Source organism: Sinocyclocheilus anshuiensis, unplaced genomic scaffold (genome assembly GCF_001515605.1).
Source record: "Sinocyclocheilus anshuiensis isolate Anshui unplaced genomic scaffold, SAMN03320099.WGS_v1.1 scaffold392, whole genome shotgun sequence".
Classification (NCBI taxonomy): Eukaryota; Metazoa; Chordata; class Actinopteri; order Cypriniformes; family Cyprinidae; genus Sinocyclocheilus; species Sinocyclocheilus anshuiensis.
In genome coordinates this window covers 1,426,359-1,428,076 of record NW_015557091.1, presented here as the reverse complement: position 1 = coordinate 1,428,076, position 1,718 = coordinate 1,426,359, and the positions used below count along the sequence as shown (strand labels likewise).

The following is a 1,718-nucleotide window of genomic DNA, read 5'->3' as shown; positions in this document are numbered from 1 at the left end:
TTTAAAAAAAAACTTAAAAAAAAAAAAAAAAAACCTGGATGCAAGTAGATTTATCTGAAAACTTTCTCAAAGACCGTCCACCCCTGGATCACAGCAAACACCTCTAAGCAGACACTAATTTGAAATTGTATAACAGAGGAATTCTCAGTATTGTAAAAGTCTTCCACAGAGAACAAGCCTGTATTGAGAGCAGCTGGGTGTCTGTATGATCCTCGGAGTATCTCCGGGCCTTTTCTGACTGAGAGACAACAGTCGCCATTATGTATCAGGCACTGCACTAGCTGGTGATGCTATCTGTATCCTACCAAGCGGCTGACCAACTCCCATGACCTGACCATCCTCCTCACACTTTCATACCTGACACATGGCCACTGTTACACAGGAGAAACACCAGCACTGGCCTAAAAAAGCCACCAGTGGACGAAAACAGACTGTTTGTGTACCTACAATCTCCAGATGCAAAGAACCTTCTATATATATATAACATGTTTTTACTGAATGTCTTAAGGAAGCGCTGAATAAACAGGCTGGTTTCGGGTTCATCTGAGCCTGATCAGACACGTTCCTTCTAGGGATGTGCAAAATGACATATTTTCAAAACAGACTAGTTGCTCAGTTGCCTGAACTGGTTTCAAGTTTACCTGACCCCGATTTACAGATGCAACTTTTCCGAGAAGGTTTTACAGTGCACACAGTCAAACATCTAAAGCACAGTGACTTCAAACAAAGTTTTTTTAAAACTAGTCTGCCTTACTAATCAACTAGACGGTTATTGGGTAACTAATCCAAATCAGTGCCACAATAAACACCTACGCTTCTGTTCGAAAGTTTGAGGTTTCTGGAGCAGCCATCATACTATAGACACCAGGTAAAGTCCAATTAAACTTATACTTACTAATGCGCACAGTCAATTAGTTGATATTCGTTGGAGCGCTCATAACATGCCTTAATGCCTTCATCATCCCAGAGCTTCTTCGCATGATCGAAAAACTCCTGTGGAGAATACAAACATCTTTAAAACAACAATTTCTTACAAATGTAGAGCATTTACATGCCAAAATGGTTGAATTTCAGTAGCATTAGCAATCATTTTTAGAACTATTGCCTCTTCACTTCATTTAATATATATTTCTTGAACTGATACCACTAGATACTTGCAGCTACATTCATAAAATGTGTTTTGGTTAAAAGCCTTTTGGCTGTTCTGGAAATAGACTGACGGATCACACCGGCCCACCGCTGCTCCGAGCACATCTCATCTTGCAAGCATTCAAATGCTAGTTTCTTTTTCCACTTGTTTGCAACTTTACATAATGTACTGAAATATGAATTTTTTTTAGCTTTATTAGCTTTTACAGTCATGTACTTCTCAAAAGTTATGACCAAATATTATTTTAAAAATAAAATCTATTTCTCGAACTGCTGTTTTAGAAAAAAGGTACAAAGCGGCCAATGGGGCGGTACCCTAAGGTACAAAAACTAAATTGTACATCTTTGTACCGTTTTTACTCCTAAACAGTAAATATCCAAGAAGCAGATGAGTTTGTTTCTTCAGAAATTTAGCATTACATCACTTGTTCATCAATGATTCCTCTGCGGCGAATGGGTGCCGTCAGAATGAGAGTCCAAACAGCTGATAAAAACATCACAATAATCCACAAGTAATCCACACCACTCCAGTCCATCTGTTTGGACTCTCATTCTGACGGCACCCATTC

At 39.0% G+C, this 1,718-nt stretch overlaps 1 protein-coding gene across 2 annotated transcripts in view; it reads right to left on the bottom strand.

Annotated features, from left to right (window-relative positions):
* The window catches only part of LOC107677176 (guanine nucleotide-binding protein G(olf) subunit alpha-like), a 31,091-nt gene that overhangs the window by 13,813 nt on the left and 15,560 nt on the right, over nucleotides 1–1,718 (bottom strand). For both annotated transcript variants that reach the window (XM_016471973.1, XM_016471974.1), the window contains exon 5: nucleotides 896–993. In XM_016471973.1, the coding sequence (XP_016327459.1) occupies nucleotides 896–993 (98 nt within the window). The remainder of the gene's footprint in view (nucleotides 1–895; nucleotides 994–1,718) is intronic.